The sequence below is a fragment of the Solea solea genome, chromosome 17 (assembly GCF_958295425.1).
Source record: "Solea solea chromosome 17, fSolSol10.1, whole genome shotgun sequence".
In the NCBI taxonomy this organism is placed as follows: Eukaryota; Metazoa; Chordata; class Actinopteri; order Pleuronectiformes; family Soleidae; genus Solea; species Solea solea.
In genome coordinates this window covers 10,609,535-10,626,687 of record NC_081150.1, presented here as the reverse complement: position 1 = coordinate 10,626,687, position 17,153 = coordinate 10,609,535, and the positions used below count along the sequence as shown (strand labels likewise).

The 17,153-nt window shown below is 40.6% G+C and overlaps 2 protein-coding genes across 7 annotated transcripts; both read right to left on the bottom strand.

The window, feature by feature from the left end:
* Positions 1 to 48: 48 nt before the first annotated feature.
* On the bottom strand, positions 49 to 9,461 carry batf (basic leucine zipper transcription factor, ATF-like). Of its 4 annotated transcripts, none has more exons than XM_058613603.1 (5): positions 9,318 to 9,461; positions 8,744 to 8,840; positions 6,803 to 6,928; positions 4,283 to 4,387; positions 49 to 1,416 (listed from the first exon to the last, which is right to left on the bottom strand). In XM_058613603.1, the coding sequence occupies exons 3-5, from the start codon at positions 6,902 to 6,904 to the stop codon at positions 1,210 to 1,212; spliced, it is 414 nt and encodes a 137-aa protein (XP_058469586.1). In that variant the 5' UTR covers positions 6,905 to 6,928; positions 8,744 to 8,840; positions 9,318 to 9,461; the 3' UTR covers positions 49 to 1,209. The 4 variants fall into 4 exon arrangements, with proteins under 4 accessions (XP_058469586.1, XP_058469585.1, XP_058469587.1 ...); XM_058613602.1 differs by having other exon boundaries at positions 50 to 1,416; positions 6,803 to 7,107; XM_058613604.1 differs by having other exon boundaries at positions 50 to 1,416; positions 5,252 to 8,840.
* A 2,467-nt stretch (positions 9,462 to 11,928) lies between these two features.
* Positions 11,929 to 16,834, bottom strand: zc3h14 (zinc finger CCCH-type containing 14). 3 transcript variants are annotated; one of them, XM_058613451.1, is made up of 17 exons: positions 16,703 to 16,834; positions 16,337 to 16,379; positions 16,137 to 16,251; positions 15,982 to 16,022; positions 15,404 to 15,578; positions 15,005 to 15,311; positions 14,685 to 14,845; positions 14,472 to 14,572; positions 14,209 to 14,367; positions 13,883 to 13,960; positions 13,634 to 13,790; positions 13,304 to 13,509; positions 13,060 to 13,198; positions 12,817 to 12,956; positions 12,653 to 12,735; positions 12,455 to 12,561; positions 11,929 to 12,163 (listed from the first exon to the last, which is right to left on the bottom strand). In XM_058613451.1, exons 1-17 carry the CDS (start codon positions 16,736 to 16,738, stop codon positions 12,160 to 12,162), a joined length of 2,052 nt encoding a protein of 683 aa, XP_058469434.1. In that variant the 5' UTR covers positions 16,739 to 16,834; the 3' UTR covers positions 11,929 to 12,159. The 3 variants fall into 3 exon arrangements, with proteins under 3 accessions (XP_058469434.1, XP_058469436.1, XP_058469435.1); XM_058613453.1 differs by having other exon boundaries at positions 14,685 to 14,842; XM_058613452.1 differs by having other exon boundaries at positions 15,005 to 15,308.
* Positions 16,835 to 17,153: the final 319 nt, after the last annotated feature.

Genomic DNA, 17,153 nt, shown 5'->3' with positions numbered 1-17,153 from the left:
AGTCGGTCAGACTCATGTCAGGTTCTGGGCGGAGTTTCACTAACAGCCCCTGAACTGAAGTGCCTGTAAAACTTCATGTGACTCAGTTACACACACACACACACACGAATGTGCATCAATTAATTCTCATTTCCCGGCGAGTATCTCCCACATGTTGACAACTTTACCCTGAATAAACACAACATAACCATTTTTTAATCACTTTATTATAACTCCATGCCCCAGTTTTAAAATTTCCAAAACATAGGTCATGAACTTTGACCACCAATGATGGCAAACATGAAATTTAAACAAACAAAAAAAGAAAAACATGACATAAAAGCCTCAGCTGTGTTCAAAAACAAAACACAACATAATAATATAAATACGTATGCCCACACAGAAGTGATTATCTCTTTGCTTAAGCTAAAACTTTAGCTATTGTAACTTTGTCTTCCTCACAAGTAAACAGTGCCATCTAGAGAGACTGAATGAAAGTGAATTTTTTTTCCACGTCCCAATGTTATCAGTGCATACTTCACACATTCACACACACACACACACACACACACACACACACACTGCTGTCCACACAGAGGATACAGAATAAAGGCAGGAAGAACAACCTCTCACCCAAATGGCATCGCATTTAATAAATATCTCTGCTGCATCCAAGTCCCGTTCGGCCACAGCCAGACATTCCTTTTTTGGTACATCTGAGTGTACAGGATCTTGATGATACATTCTGTTTGTCCACAATCACATTTGTCAAAACAATAAAAAAAAAAGCTCCTGAGCATTATTCCACATGTACACACACACACACACAAACACAAGGTAATATGACACTAAATGAAGCGATTCACAAAATGATCGATTGAGTCATCTGAACGTACAGTAAGTTGGTCATTTGGCCTGATGTAAACATAGACTGGTTGTATAATTCTAGTCATGTAAGGTCACACACACACACACACACACACACACACAGATCACTGGTACCAGTCAGACAATAGCAAATAAGGAAAATAAATACATTTGAACACTGCGTGTTACAGTTTGGGTTCCACTGTCATTGTTTGGCGGTCACATCAGTCCATCAGGTTCACTCCTCGATCAGTTTTGAACGACGCTTCACATTTACAGACACGTCACCGGTCAGTGTCTCTCCATTGAGGTCAGTCGTCTGTTTGGCAGCAAGTCTTCGGCCATCTTCGTTGCTCACTTGGGTCAGTGCTGGTAGTGTGGTACGGTGATGTGAGCTTGGTGGTAGCTGCCATGGTGAGCGGGGTAGAGGAGGTCGGGGGTTTGAGGGGCCAGGCCGGTGCACAGAGGCTCGTGGCTGCTCAGCACAGACGACAGATACTTGGCCTCCTCGGTCAGCTGCTTCACCTCCTTCCTCAGAGCCGCGTTCTCCTTCTCCAGGTTCTCGCTCTCCTGGAAACACACGGGGACAATGAAGGGTTAGATGCTGGATGACAGGAAGTGGATTCCTGTTGTCATTCTGGAACCCTTTCATGCCAAGTGGTCACTACGATAGACAGCTTTTCAAAAAACATTTTCTTGCATATGGGTGTTCATGGTATAATTGCCCCCCCCCGTCCAATACCCTGCCACCCACCCACTAAGATCGGGTTAGTAAAATAAAAATACACAGGTAAACACACAAAAAGTAAACAGGAAGTTGAACAAAAAATGCAACTAGTAACAACAGATAAGGAAATACAGACATACTTTATAAACTATGAGATGCAACATGGCAAAATGTGAAAGTGACTTGTGCTTTTGCACATACATGTAGATAACATTTCTTTTTAATCATACTTTAGTGCTTTATGACCACTATCCAAAGTAAATTTGCATTTATAGGCATAATATTGTAACAGTTTTTAAATATATACTGTGTATTTATATATATACATATACATATATATATTTGAAAGTGTTTATATATTTGGTTTTCAGTTTCTTTCCGTTTATAATTGTAATATCTTGTGTAGTGTGACGTTTTATCTTAAACTTGCGGCCCCTCACTCAATTTAATGCGGCCCTCCACTTAATATCAAGTTATCATGAGTTATTTCTGTCTGTTGTATATTTTCCTCATTTTGCATCACAAATACTTTTATTTATAGTAAATACATATCAAAACAGACACTTTTATTTTGAAATTCGTAACAAAAAACACTTTTGGCAATATAATTAGGGAATATTGTTTATTTTTACTCTTTGGCTTTCGACCCAGTATGAGATGTTGGTTTTTATCCTTTTTATAGTTGTATTGTATGTTTTATTGTTTATTCTTAGGTAGCGCATGTTTACATTTTATTTGTTTTATTTATCTCTGATGTGCACTTTGTTTCAGCTGTTGTTGTTTTTTGTTGCTTTATAAATAAAGTTGGATCAGATTGGATTGGAACGTTGTGATATAATTTTACTCTAGACTTTTTTTTCCTCACTTCACTGGCCCCTTGTTACCAGACAAGATGCTGAGTGGCCCCCAGGTCATTTTTTAAAGTTTGCGATTGCTGTTTTATCCTCTGACTTTATAGTGGCGAAATGAGGCCCTATGTCTACAACTGAGCATTATAACCACTCAACACTATAAGGTTTGTCTATTGTCATTGTCACTGTGAGCATATCAGCCCGCTGGTGTCATGTGTGGTGAGTTGTTGATGTATCTGTAGACTCTCAGTCTTGTTTCCATATTAATGACAGCTCTATGTTTCCATTCAGTGCAGTAGATGTGAGGAGATGATCTGCAGTAACACGTTTCTACAGTGGGTGGAGTTCATTATGATGGCACGTCTCTGCACTTTTTATATCGTATATATAATACATCAGTACTGATTATAATGTATATCTTGGACTGAAACAATAATGTGCTGTAGGTTCATTTGGAGCTAGTGCATTATATTAAAAATCAAGTAAGTTGTAAGCTGATAGAACACCTGTGCTGCAAAAGTGCAAAACTATTTCTAAATACAAAAAAAACCATTGTTATTTGACGGGATCTTATGAACAATCATGGTTTTTACAATATGAACCGCCTGCAACTGACAACAGTTTTTGAATCAGGCATAAAAGGTGGAGTAAAATGTCAATAGTTTATCATTTTTCTTCTTGTGTGGGAGCAGCAGGGGAGAAATATTCCACCTGGGTATAGAAAAGGTCACTGCAGCGTGGCCATAACGATTATAATACCTATCTGTGGGTCCTTACTGTCACATAACCTTTGGGCAAACCCCTGTTCTTGCGTCACTTAGCCAAATACAGCCCACTGCTGTCAACTCTTTACAAGAAGTGACTGCCTCTTTCTCCCCTCCTGCCCACGGCACAAAATTTTGAGCTCATTTACACGGAAGAAAAATAAAATACTACTGAAGAAACAGGAAATAGGCCAGCGTGTCACACAGAGGGAAACTTTCCTGTTTATGTAGTGAGACGATGAAAGCAAAACCACAAAATACTCTGCGGTCCCTTGTGTTGTCTGTGACAAGGTTTAGAGCGATTGATAACATACACCATATTTCACAGGAAGGAAGGATTCTCAGATATTCAAATCGTGTACACTGGATGTAAAACCGTCACTGTGTCTGTGCTGAAGGTCAAGATCTCCATCTGATAGCGTTCACAGAAACATCTGCTTTGAGCGTCAACGTGGTGACAGAGTAGCACAAATCAGATTCTCTTGAATTCAAATGGTCAGCGTGTGGAAATGTGGGCAGATGTGAAAGGCGACAGCATGTTGGCGAATAAAAGACTTCTCCTGCACGCAGTAAAAGAATAAGTAACTACTAACTACTATCATGTGAAATTAGACCCACAAATGAGTAATGGGAGTCATGGATGGTGCTGGCAAAACACCAAACGCACTCCTTTCATAGCACTGCACTCTCTGGTGGTGGATTTTGCTGTGACTGCCCACACGTGCTAATTTATTCCTGAAGCTCCTGCAAACACGCAGAGCAGCGTCCAAGTGTGCGGCCTGACAGAAGCCATGACACATCGCCACATGGTCAGGTAGCGTTTTTTGTAAAAAAAAAATAGTACAAACTCATACAAAGTCAGGCTTAAAAGCGCACAATGAGAACTGAGACCGATTGGATTTTGTGGAGGTTTGTTTACGTCCATGATGCAGTGAGATTAGAAGCGGATCGGTTGCATCATAACATGTAAAAAATAAAGCTTCATGGCTTCAAGTGTCCCATCTTTGCTTATACTGCTTAAACAGCGGTTTAATGTGTCTCTTTAGGAAAATGTAGGAATCCTTGTTATATTGAAGAGAAAAAGGTTTCCTCACCAAGTGTAGTTTGTCAGCTTTCTCAGTTTGCCTCATCCTGCTCTTCTGAGCAGCAATCCTGTTCTTCTCCCGCCGCATCACCTTCTTTGCATCATCTGACGAGCTCTGACAAAAAAAAACAAAAAAACAACACAAACGTGGGACAGTTGTTCACAAAAGTCTTCCAACCAATCTGAATCAGAAAGTTGTGATCCAATCCGACTAGACACCCATGAAGCCGGTGGGCTTACGTGTGAGTGGAAGTGTCATCTTGTGTCATGACAGTTTGACTGAGGATGGGCTCAGCGTGACGCCTAATGCGAAGGGCTCGGTCAGGGAGTGTCTTAGTCATCGGTTAGGTACAACACACCCTGTTTCGTGTCCTGAACCCTTCATCTTCTTGGTATCGGAATAACTAATCAATTTCAAACTGCTGAATCAGTTGTACATCAAAGAGACAACGTTAATGTCCTGTAGAGTCTGTTGAAACTGTCTGTTGTTTCATGAGAAAAAAAAACAGCATTTGTTTGGGTTTTATTTCCAGGACAATGAGTAACTATGTGCTGGAAATTGACTTATGTGACACCGCACAGCAATGAGGACGATGGGAGTGTCTCATTTGCACAGAAACCTACAGCACATACTTTCTGCTCTTGACAAGAGTTCAAGTCATTCACAGTTTGGAGGACGTGCATCAAACAAAAGATGAATTCTGCATCTCTCACAAGAGCCTACACTTGAGAGCGAGTCATGCCTGCAGCCCATGTGTGCATGTGCAACAGCCTGAGAGGCTGTGAAGACGCACAGCAAGAGTACAGAGGTAGTGTGTCTGTGCCGCTGCCCACCAAACACACACACACAGAAACACGGCATCCAATCTGAGATGTTCAGTTCACAGGATCACAACAGTCTTAAAACATTACATACATCTAACTGAGTCAGCTACAGGTGCACCATAAGGCAAAGAAGTCAATGGAAATGCACACTTACCGGCCTGCTACCAGGTGAAGGGGACTTGTAAGTTGTGTCATTGCTGTCAGAGCCCTGAGCCATCGCTGACTGCAGTGACTGAAACCTTGTGTCTTTATCCACTTCTGCTTTGTGTTTTTTGGGGATGTGTGTGCCGTATACGAGTGTGTGTGTGTGTGTGCGTGAAAGAGAGAGAGAGAGAGTGTGTGTGTGTGTGTGTGTGTGTCTGTGTGAGAGAGAGAGAGAGAGTCCGTGTGGCAGAACAAGTTGCTCAGAAGTTTACCACTCTGTGAGAAATGAGACTCCTTCCTCTTTTTCTGTCTCTTTCTGTCCCTCCTCCTTCTCTCTCTCTCACTCTCTCTCTCTCTCTGACACATATACACTGTGAGACTAGATGTCTACCTAATTATCTGTATCTGATGTGGCTTCTGGTAAGAATTTGGGTAAGTTGCATTAGACTGGAAGTCACATGTCTGATGGAAAGTTCAAACACCCAAGGCTAATCTTGTAAACTCCAGAAAAACAACACAGTGGCACTTTAAGTAACAATAAGAATAAATATGGGTGGATATCACCTGTCTCTAATACTCACCCTTCCTCTGAACCGAGAGATAAACTTTACTCATGACATATGTGTGAGTATTCATACGTCTTTCTGTGGTTTTGAGGACAATTGTGAGGACATTTGGGCATTGTGGTGATAAAGGTGTCGTTTAAGGATTACACTGACATTAAGAAATGAGGGGAACACTTACTGAAATTCAGTTCTGCAATAACGTGAACTCACTTTTACGTAACTTCATTGCAAGATTTCTTTACTCGTCCCCCTCTTGTGCTAAAAACAAGGTGAAAATGATCATCTAAATTTAAAGCAAAGATGGAAATAAAGGTAAATACAATAAGAAGTGAAGTAGATTAGAATACAGAAAACGGTACCTACGAATAAAAAGAATAAAACTGTACACAAACTGTACTTAAAGCTGTACACAATAATATAAATATATAAGCTTGAAAATATAAAGTAAGTTATTAAACTTTGGTTTAATTTTACCCAAATAGTTGCACCAAATAAAGTCATTTAATTCAATTTCTTTCTGCGATTATCTTTCCTCAGGGTCGGGCTACAATTAGATTAGGGCTCAGATAGGGTTAAGGGGTGCAAGTTAAATTAAGTGTCATTACTGTGGTGTGTGTGTGTGTGTGAGACAGGCACCGGGGCCAGTCCCCTCTTCCTCTTTTTCAACACATGAGATGTCCTGTTTCGACTGAATCCTCAAGAGACAGCGCATCCCTGAACTTGAACATGGATGACTGGGTCGCGAACATTCACTAAACCTCGTGGTAATTTCCAGAGCTGCACCATCACACTCTGCTTTGCTTGCACCACAGCAGCTGCAGCGTAAGGTGAGGCGACGTGTGGTATCATGGGCATTGAGGAAATGCCGACGGGGCTCCCCTGACCCACACCTGTAGAATTCCCTCATTGAATCATGGGGAATCTTATAGAAAATGTACAGCTTGACGAGGTTAAATATTCACAATAGTACACAGTGTTGTCGGGAAGAATTGCACCTCTTTTGTGTGTTTGATTGATGCATAAACGTCCAAGTCTAAAGCCGCCGTGCCCCTTTGCTTGTGTATTACTTTCTTGTTTGCCCTGTCATGAGGTAGCATTTGGTCGTGAGAGGACTTGATTTTCTAGTGATGAAAAAGAAAAAAAAAGAAAAAATCAGGACCAAAACAGCTTTGCTTGGCAGAACAGTCCTCCCACACAAAAACATGTTCTACCATCACAGCGATTTTTTTAAAGAGCTTGAGCAAGGGCAGACATTTCTAATACTTGGCATTTAACGGCGTCCAAAAAACACGAGTGGAGTCTGTAAAAAGAAAACACAGAATGAGGAGGAAAAGCTGATTAGTCAAATTATGTTTTAACTAGGATGCATACACAATACAGGGGGAGAAGAAGAAAAAAAAGAATACAAGATTATGATGTTGATTATGTTGTTGAGTTTACTCTAAACCTCAAGTGACCTCAGGCGTTTTTTCAGGACCTAACAAATGATATTTTAATCCTTATTAAACCAAATAAAAATAAATCCAGATGAACTTTTTCTTTGTTTCTCAGTGGCGGTGAAAGGCTGAGTTATCAATGGAGTTTAAGCAGCCACCATGACATTGAAAGTGCAATTAAAAAAAACACCACTCACACTTCTCCTTCATGCCCGTACTTACCAGGGGAACAAACACATAAAGGGACATTTATTCAGAAAAGACACAATGTGCTCTCTCGTGTGGTCTTGACACATTGGAAATTACTGTGGGAAGTTTATAATAATCATCATAAAAGTAATAAGGGAAAAGAGGAATTGTGAAAATGCCAGGGATCAAAAGAAAACTTTTTTTTTAATTGAATATAAATCAACTTTCAATAGCATAAACATCCTAATCTCAACCTGAAATAAAGGTCATTATATTGTCACTGGTTGACAGTAAATGTCATGAAAAAGAGGTGCGTGTGTGTATAACCTCCTTGTGAATGTTGGTGGAAATTTTCCACCCTTACAAAGTTTCATATTAGACTCAGAATTTTTTTTTTTGTTTTTTTTCGCCGGGAATTTATTCAACAAAGGCCCGTAAGACTATCAGACTTTTCGAGTCCACAGTTTAATTATTTGCATGTGGCATCGATGTAAATATGAGCATACGGACAGCTGCACCACTCACCTACTGCTGAGAAAACTAAACTGTCACAGCTACATCATTGTGGAGAAATAAGTCAGAAATACTGTGCATTACTCTCTAAATTCAATGAATACAAGTGTATAAAGGTCACACAGTGAACATGGGTGTAGTGCTCATTTACACAGCAGCCATTTTGACAGGTCAAAGTGTGTGAATCATCAAATGAATGATGGCTGAGTTCCATTTTGTTTCCTCAAGTTTCACTGTCACACTGTCCTGACTCACATGAACTGACTGGATTGGGACAGTAAGACAACCTTAAGTAAACAAATTACTCCTTAAAGATTTATTTTCATATTTATTAAATGACTAATTTCACCAACCCAAATATACAAATCGAAAAAGCGGGGTATCAATAATATTCCTCTGTGGTTCATATTTGAAATGTCTGTAAAAAAAAAAAAAGGTAAGATATAACCTTTTAACCTAAAGGTTAATTTGACAACTGCACACCTTTTATAACAGTATCTAAAAAAATGTTGAAGTGGGTTGAAATACAAACCTCTCAGAACGTTCTCTTTTAGTTGTAAAAATATAACCAAAATACAACCAAATGCAAATGTTGTATGGAAAACACGCTGCAATCACAGTTGATCATTTCAATTTTTAAGGGTACATTAGGCTCTAAATGTCTGTTATTGGTTTGGTTGTAAGAAACCTTAGGAGGACCATGTCGTCATCATTAATGTGATCAGTTACTGTGCTTTTTCTGCTAAAATGGCTGCTGTACAAATGTTGGGATTGATAACAATAACAGGGGTTTCTTACACTTCCATGTGCAGCTCATCTTGGCAGCAGTAACATGCAGACACACACGTGGAGCACTGATGAGAGTGGTTGTCGTAGTAGCTGCCAGGTGGGGGTGCTGTAGGAGCAAACAAAGTGGAGCTTTGTGGAGCTTTTGGTGTGAAGACGACGGCAACAGTAGCAACAGTAGAATTGATATAAACACATGCTAATGATGTGTGTGTTTGTGTATGATGACAGTTGTGTAGTGGTGTGTGTAAAAAGACTGTGTCTCGCTGTATTACTCAGGCTGCTCTCCAGTGTCTATTCACGGGCGCGATCCCACTACTGAGCGGCACGGGGGCTTTGACCTGCTCCGTGTCCGGCCTGGGTCGGTGCACCCCTCCTTAGACGACCTGGCTCCCCCGGGCTCCCCCAGGAGAACCATATCGATACCGAACTTAGTGCGGACACCCGTTCGACATAGTCCACTGGAGCTCAGAACTCCTGAGCTCAAACGATCCGCCAGACTCAGCCTCCCAGTAACTTGGATTACAGGCGCGCGCCACCGCACCCGGCGAGAACACTATACTTTCACACAGTTTTTCAATCTTACCTGAACTCCTTCCTGGTGTGACGTCATGGCAGAGTACCCTACAGCAGCATCTAGTGGTGGAATACAAAAACTACACCTCTCTCTTTCTTTCTCTCACACACACATTTGACATTATACAACACATTATCGTGAAAGAATAACAAATTATTAACATGAACATTAAAAAAAGTCAATAGTGATACGTATACGTATATATGTATGTAATACACATAAATGTATGTATAAGTATACTGTATATTTTTATATATGCCAATGTTTTAGAAAATATGTATATATACAGATATATACGTACATGTATATATGTACAGTGAGTAATAGAGTATAATAGAGTATATATACTGTATATATACAGATATAGATACAGATATATACACTAAAACATTGCAATATTTTGGAACAAACATAGGAAACAAATGCAACACCATCCAAATAAAACACCACTGACATACAAACACTTTTGAATAACAGAATGACCACGATCTGTATGTGACTGGCAGTGTAGCCAGAACAACAGAACAAAACAAAACATGAAACAGAAAAACAAACAAACATTGAGAGGTATCTTTCTTAAATGATCCTGATGTCTGTTTGTTTTTTAACTTAAGACATAGTTCGATGTACCTTTAAGTCTGTCAATAGAGGACGTAGTATCAAACAGATGCATGATACATTAATCCAGATATGTTTAATTCAAGGTTAAATGAACTACATCTCTGGGATTATATTGTGTATAACTGTAGTGAGGGCAGAGACCTTGGATCAACTGTTTTCACTACACTGTCATCAGTGCACAATACTAAAATTAACTGCATTTAGTGGAGGCTGTCTGTGTCCTTTATTTACTTGCTTCACTTGAGAGATGAAGGTTTGTGATGTACAGACGTGATAATGATGTGTTAGTGCTAACAGTTGTGTGTGTAAAAAGACTGTGTCTCGCTGTATTACTCAGGCTGCTCTCCAGTGTCTATTCACGGGCGCGATCCCACTACTGAGCGGTACGGGGGCTTTGACCTGCTCCGTGTCCGGCCTGGGTCGGTGCACCCCTCCTTAGACGACCTGGCTCCCCCGGGCTCCCCCAGGAGAACTATATCGATACCGAACTTAGTGCGGACACCCGTTCGACATAGTCCACTGGAGCTCAGAACTCCTGAGCTCAAACGATCCGCCAGACTCAGCCTCCCAGTAACTCGGATTACAGGCGCGCGTCACCGCACCCGGCGAGAACACTATCTTTTCACACAGTTTTTCAATCTTACCTGAACTCCTTCCTGGTGTGACGTCATGGCAGAGAACCCTACAGCAGCATCTAGTGGCAGAAAACAGAACTGCAGTTATCACAAACACATACACATCCGTCAGTTGTTTAACATTATACAACACATTAACAATTCATCGACATTTAAATGTGAAAGAATAACATATTATTAACTTGAACATTTAAAAAATGTGTTTTGTGGATGTATTTTAATAGATATTGAAAAATAATTACATGTATTATATTATTATATTATATAGGTCATTTGAGTTTGAGATCCCTGCATCATAGCATTGTTTAAAAAAACCTCATCTAATTGTGGCTGAATAGACTATGACAATACTGTATTGTAAATTTACTGTGCTGTTGAAGAGATTTTGGATGTATTTTGACTCACAAACCTTGTACAGGTGAAGATTACGTCACGACAGTCAGGTTAAAAGCTCGGCGAAAGCATGGCGCTCTCGCCGGGTGTGGTGGCGCGCGCCTGTAATCCAAGTTACCGGGAGGCTGAGTCTGGCGGATCGTTTGAGCTCAGGAGTTCTGAGCTCCAGTGGACTATGTCGAACGGGTGTCCGCACTAAGTTCGGTATCGATATGGTTCTCCTGGGGGAGCTCGGGGGAGCCAGGTCGTCTAAGGAGGGGTGCACCGACCCAGGCCGGACACGGAGCAGGTCAAAGCCCCCGTGCCGCTCAGTAGTGGGATCGCGCCCGTGAATAGTCACAGGAGAGCAGCCTGAGTGATACAGCGAGACACAGACTTTTGACATACGCCCATCACATTACCTTCATCTCTCATGATTTGCATTATGGTAACTAAGCTATAACTAAATCTACACAAAGCTACCACAGCCACCAGCTGGAGGACACCAGTTAATACATCACTGTTTCTAAATCCAACACTGATCAAATGAATCATTATCAGGCTTTTGCTAAATACATCCAAAAGGATCTGGGTGCACGTTTGAAAACTCATTTTCATTGGAAAAATGTTGAGCAACTGTATAAAAAGAGCTCTCTTAAGTTCTGAATAAGGTGTTCAGCACATTGAGATATACTAGTGTAATAGATATCAGACATTCTTACTGTACATTTTTAGAGAAATTTCAAATTTGGTGTCATAAAAACATTTCTCTAAAACAGGACAGTAAAAATGTCTAATTTGCAGTATGCTAGTAGTCATAGATGTCCTAAACACAACCTAGTCAGTCTTGTCCAGAACATATGGACATGTTTTGAGTGGAAGATTTCTAAAAACAAATGCATTTGATTTGATGAGGTGATGAGGAAAAAGCATAACCGATGTTTCAATATTATAATAAAATTAAAGCCCAGAGAAATAAGGTAACAGTCATATTCGTTGTGGATCATTTTAATGTTGTTTGGCTTTTCTTTTTTTTCTTTTTTTATCATCAGCAAAAATGTGACCGTTCATCTTACAAAACACTTTCTTTGCAGTCAAGTTCAAACAATACAATACAATAAAATAAAATAAAACAACAATTAATTAAAGAATGAAAATTTGCAGACACAGATCCAGAAAATCCCTGTAACATCTCGTATGTCTGTCGAGACCTCCAGGCATAATTAGCTGAGAGAGAGAGAGAGAGAGAGAGAGAGAGAGAGAGAGAGAGAGAAAATGTTACATAATCTGCACTTCAACATGAATTTTATAAAATGAATGCACTTAAATTGGGACTTTTGTAATTTCTTTGTTGATTCATTGTGTGAGACACCCCTCATACATGAGCTGAGTCAAATCCTTACTCTGCTCTGGTGGGGATTCTATAATGTTGGAGGATTATTATACGAATACAAACTCTTGTCGTGTGGACTTTGCTGTTTATGCAAGTTTAACATAGCATTATCTCCATCTGTTCACCTGCTCTGTGTTTTTGTCCACTTCAGGGCGTGTCTCGGAGGCACAGATGTGGTTGGGTGGTAGAAGGTGCAGCCAACTCGCTTACACAGCGCCGCAAAACGACAAGGCTGTGGGAAAGAAAAAGTAAAACACCAGCTTTAAAAGTGGTCATACTAATCATACATACACCAACATAGTATTCTGCAATCAAAGCATCACCTTGGGATGATAAAATGGACAGTCCATCTTCTTACACTCGGGGAAGAAGCGACACACACTTGCTGTTTCAGCTGGCTGCACCACTGTGAACACAAATATTCCAGTTAGAGACTGGAAAGCTAAAATCTGCTGTATATTGGTGATTTACGGAGACAAAGAGACACCTGGTTTGGGTGGAGGAGCGACCGTGCTTCTGCGGCTGACATGAGTAAAGGGACAGTCTGGTTTTGTACACCTGGCATCGTATTTACAACTAGGGTGGATGAAAAGGCATTTATCCCCAAATCTGCAGTTGGGAAACGTCCTTCAAAAAGGAAAAGAATATACAAAGAGTCATGAGTAAGAAGCTCAAAAAAACCCAAAAAGCATCATGAGTGCTTCTACAGTTTACAACCTGGATTACTCACTTGCACTTTGTTGTAGGATGATGGTACAAACACTCGTCTCCACTTTTACAGACCGGCCAGAACTTGCAACGCTCTGTGACTTTTTGTTTCTTTAAAGGGACGTTGTCCTCATCCATCATCTCAATCTCCATCACATTATCTATAACGAGTGGACAGACAGTTATGAGACAATACTACATTTAACAGTATTTTCTGTTGTTATCAAATGGACCATCATACTAAAACTCTCTGAAACACCACACACCGTCTGATGGCATGACCACTCCCTGTAGCCTCTGAAGGATGCTGACTTTGGGCTCTCTGTGTGCATGGTCGGCTGTCACAGAGTCCTTTTTGGGAGGCCTCACATCATCCAGCTCCATGTCACAGTCTGTAAGATTCCCCAGTGGGCTCGGTACTCCATCTAATGTCACTATAAACTTTGGGCTGGCAGAGTCACCTGTCTCCTTGCTGCGATGTGGGAGAAAAGAAGAAGACAAAAAAATATGGCAATATACCATCAAAGGTTGCAAAATTCTATCCAGAATAAATCTGAACTAGCATACTCTACTTTGTACGTGTGTACAGTATATACCTGGCCTGGACAGTGCGTGGTACAGCAGAATGAACTTCCCCTTTGACCTGAAGATGCTGCGGAGTTCTGGTCTGAGATTCTTCCAGTCGTGGTCGACTCATTATGAAGGAGCGGGTATCAAATCCCTTTTCCTCACTGCCAGCAGCAACCTCCACACCTTTAGGTAGAATACAAAAGCAGATGTTGTAGTATAAATGTAAGAAGAAATGTTCATTAAATCCCTAAAAAAAAAAAGAGATCAAGACTCACCATAATCACGTCGCTCTCTTCCATCTCTGCCCTCAATTAAATCCAACTGGAGGCGTGAAGCTAAAGATCTCACTGGACCTGGAAGGAAAATGCAACATTAAACACCGAAAAGATAAACACATCAAAACAAACCTAGACTTGGTTTCTTTGTTTTAAACTGTTCTTTTCAAATTATTAGGATGTATATATGCATGGAAGTGGCATTTCAAGCAACATGTATGTGATTAAAGCACTAAAATGTTGAATTTGATGTCATCGGAACATTACAGCAGGGCTCAGAAAAAGGTACAAATACTGTATGTTGTAGGGATTCTATTTGAACATACCTTCTGTTCTAGAAGGAGGTAGCTCTGCAGAGTTGTAGGCCTGCACCTTGGGGACCAGAGTGTGGAGGTGCTCCTGCACCAGCTGGATGGCTGCCGTCATCTCCTCACTGCTGGTCACGCGAGTGCGAGGCGCCACAGGAACAGTCTGCTTCTGTGGTACTATGAGGGGGAAAGAACAGCGAGAAAAAATGTATCAGCAACAGAAGTGAATGACCCGAAGTACAGAAATGTAAAAATGACACGTCTGGCAGTGGAAAACATACTTATGGGGTAGGATGTAGTTTTGATGATCGAGTCCTGAGCTTCAGAAATGGCCTTCAGTATCAGATTTCTGTTGGCTTGCTTGGCTGGGGGGAGAGTAGGTCTGAAATAACAAAGCAAGGAGTGTGAAGAGTGTTTCTTTTTGTCCATATTAAAGCAAATACACAAAATGCTTATTTTAAAAACAATACTTAAAATGTTCTAAAATATCTTACTTGCGTTCTGGTTTGGATGGCAGGGACACTCTACTGGACAAGCCCCTTCCTCCACTGTGTGAATCCTCCTCTTCCAAATCATCGCTGTCATCATCTGCTGCTCTGTTCACTCGTACCACTGAACTTGCGGGTGCTTTGCGCTTCCGTGACATCTCCTCCTGCTGAACATCGCAGGCCAACTGTGAATATTTGTCTACACCCGTCTGACATTTATGTCAGCAATTACTTAGCATCATAAGCAAAGAAGATTTCATAGCACTCTGAAGTAAATCCTTCATAACTCTAATTTGAAAAGAGGGTATGCTCTCATGAAATCATACCTTACTGCTGCTTCTGCTGTCCTGCTGCCTGCTGCTGTGAGAGGATCCCTCAGTGGGCCGACACACATATGCAGAGCTCAGGGACATAGGTTTGCTCTGACCCGGTCTGTAGATCTCAGCTGTGGGTCTACTAGCTGTATTACGTGTTCGCCCGTGATTGGTGCGGATTTCTACAGGGTCCTCAGCGATGAAGTCATCATCCATCTCTGGTTTGATGTCGATAACAGCCTCTGAGGGGAGTGGCTCTATGAGGGGTTTAACCGTGGAGGAAAGTCGAGAAGAACTCTTCTCCAACATTCCCCTCCTGCTGACAAACAAATAGATTTTAATGTGATGGATGCAAACAAACACAACTTAGCTTTAATGAATTCAGCACAAAGACACTAAGACTTTAAGCACCTGCTGCTTTCATGGGCCGAACTTGACACACGTGTTTCAGTCCTATCAGAGTGAGAGCTAGACACTGTCAACACCTTCAGCTCCTCTGTACTGCCATCTTCACTTACAGACGATCGGCTCTTTCCAGCCACAGTACTGCTGTCAGACTGGACCTGATGTTTGAGGGATGTGGGCTCTAAAACAAAATGAGAATTGAAGAACCAGAGTTTACACAATAATATTAGATACTGCATTTTACTTGTACTTTGTTTCTGTAATATTATGTGCGATATGTTGTTTTGACACATGGTCAACAGATATAGTGCATACATATGTCCTCGATTTACATTAAAATAAGCCTCAAGCAACTTAAACTAAGGAACAGGGTAACTCATCAGTAGTTGGTTCTGTAAGATCAACATACCTATGAACCGCTAGTTCCAATCTCGAGTGTTTAAAGATTTAGTGTTTATTAATATGCTATATCTCTGTTCTAGTTATGTAAATAAACTAAATACGCAAGGCTATGTGTGCTCATATAATATAATTGTCTTTAGCTGGGCAAAAAGGATAGAAAATCATGTATCCACCAGACTTACCTACTGCAACAGTTCGTAACTTCTCCAGAACTCCTTGAAGCCTATAACAAAACCACATGAAACTCATGTTAGAGCAAAAAGAAATATGTATGCATACATGTGTGCAAAACGTGCATGTTCTTAATGAGCACGATATAAAATTATTAAGATTGTACCAGGTTGTGAACTTGATAGTATTATTTCCGAGGAAAAGGGAGAGATCGTCGGCCATCTGTTGAGAGGTTTTCTTGTTCGCCACCATCACCATAATATAGTCAGGGAGCTCTTCATCTAAATTGTAAAAAGAAAAGTCTTACTATATGTAAACACGAAACTGACGTCTCCAAAGAAAAGCATCCGCGTTTTAATCACTTACCAATATATGCACCAAGTTCTTGAAGCTTCCCCTTGATAGCAGCCTGAAAAACACCAAGAGCAACTTTAGTATATATATAGGTACAGCATGTCTACAACATATTAAGGAGCTATTGCAAACGTTGCCTGGCGTTATCTGTGCCAAATAAATTAAAACCACTAATGCTAATATTAAGCTACCTGGTGGTTAACTTAACAAGTATTGTTTTAAACCCTTATTCGACCTTCTCGTTTTCTTGCCGTTAAACTCTGACGCTAAGCTAACAAGCTAATGTTAGCCACCAGCCTCTATGTTGCTCTAAATATGTTTATCAGACGTTGGGCGTCTGAGCCAAAACTCTAACCTTCGACCCACGGAGGTACTCACTCTTATTTTCTTGCTAATCTCTGTCCCAATTTCCATGTTGGTCGTTTAAATCAAACAACTAAGGCTTAAAGCTAGGACTATTTTTTTCAGCTCCGCTGCTAGCAAGGGAAATGTGTGACGTAAATTCTGTGATTGACGAAGGTGGCTGAAGAGGGACAAAACTCGCAGTGTAACAAGTTTGCGGGACCCCGTAAAGAACACTTTAATAAAGCTTCCTCTGTTAATCGGTTCAAACTTTATAGCTGGAAACTAATGATAAGACACTGTGAAATGTTAGCATTAAACCACCAATAACTAATGCAGACATCCCAGAACTGACAATAAGAAGTGCATGTGATCTATACAATGCAAAATAAGCATTTCAATAAAGGAGGGAAATATTAATTCACTGGGGGGAATTGGGAGACCCATGTTTGCTAAGGAACAGAGACATTTCTTAAGGCAAGAAATC